Consider the following 468-nt stretch of genomic DNA (forward strand, 5'->3'; position numbering starts at 1 on the left):
TCCTGTTGAACAAAATCCTACCTCTACCCTTTATTTATTTAATGTTGAACACCAATATCTTAATCCAGAAATACAAAACAGCAACAGCCAAGAATACCAGCTACCACACGTACCAAAAGCGACACAAAACAGACACAAAATATAATCTGCAGTCATCGTCATTTCCAGGGATACCAACAGCAACTCAGGCCAAGTAAACCAGGGGTACCATCAGCACGATTTCGAATTCCCAGGGCGCACAATCTTCACTGATATCTAAAGTACTGTACTGTCTCCTAATTACCGTATCTGCGTTCAGGTTTACATCTGCGACCGGTGAGAGGCAGCTGCACGTGGCTACCGGTAATATTTTCCCGGTAGAGCTGGGGTGGGCAATGAACCCCGGTTGCCCTTATCGCCATGCGTTTAACAAGAAGATCAGAGCACTGCTGCAAAGCGGTCTTATCTCCAAGGTTTGGAATTTTACAT

At 44.9% G+C, this 468-nt stretch overlaps 1 protein-coding gene across 1 annotated transcript in view; it reads left to right on the top strand.

The window, feature by feature from the left end:
* Positions 1-468, top strand: part of LOC119588952 — an 18,590-nt gene that overhangs the window by 14,255 nt on the left and 3,867 nt on the right. The window contains exons 11-12 of the mRNA XM_037937561.1: positions 69-193; positions 299-452. Of these exons, the coding sequence (XP_037793489.1) occupies positions 69-193; positions 299-452 (279 nt within the window). The remainder of the gene's footprint in view (positions 1-68; positions 194-298; positions 453-468) is intronic.

This window comes from Penaeus monodon, chromosome 24, assembly GCF_015228065.2.
Source record: "Penaeus monodon isolate SGIC_2016 chromosome 24, NSTDA_Pmon_1, whole genome shotgun sequence".
Classification (NCBI taxonomy): Eukaryota; Metazoa; Arthropoda; class Malacostraca; order Decapoda; family Penaeidae; genus Penaeus; species Penaeus monodon.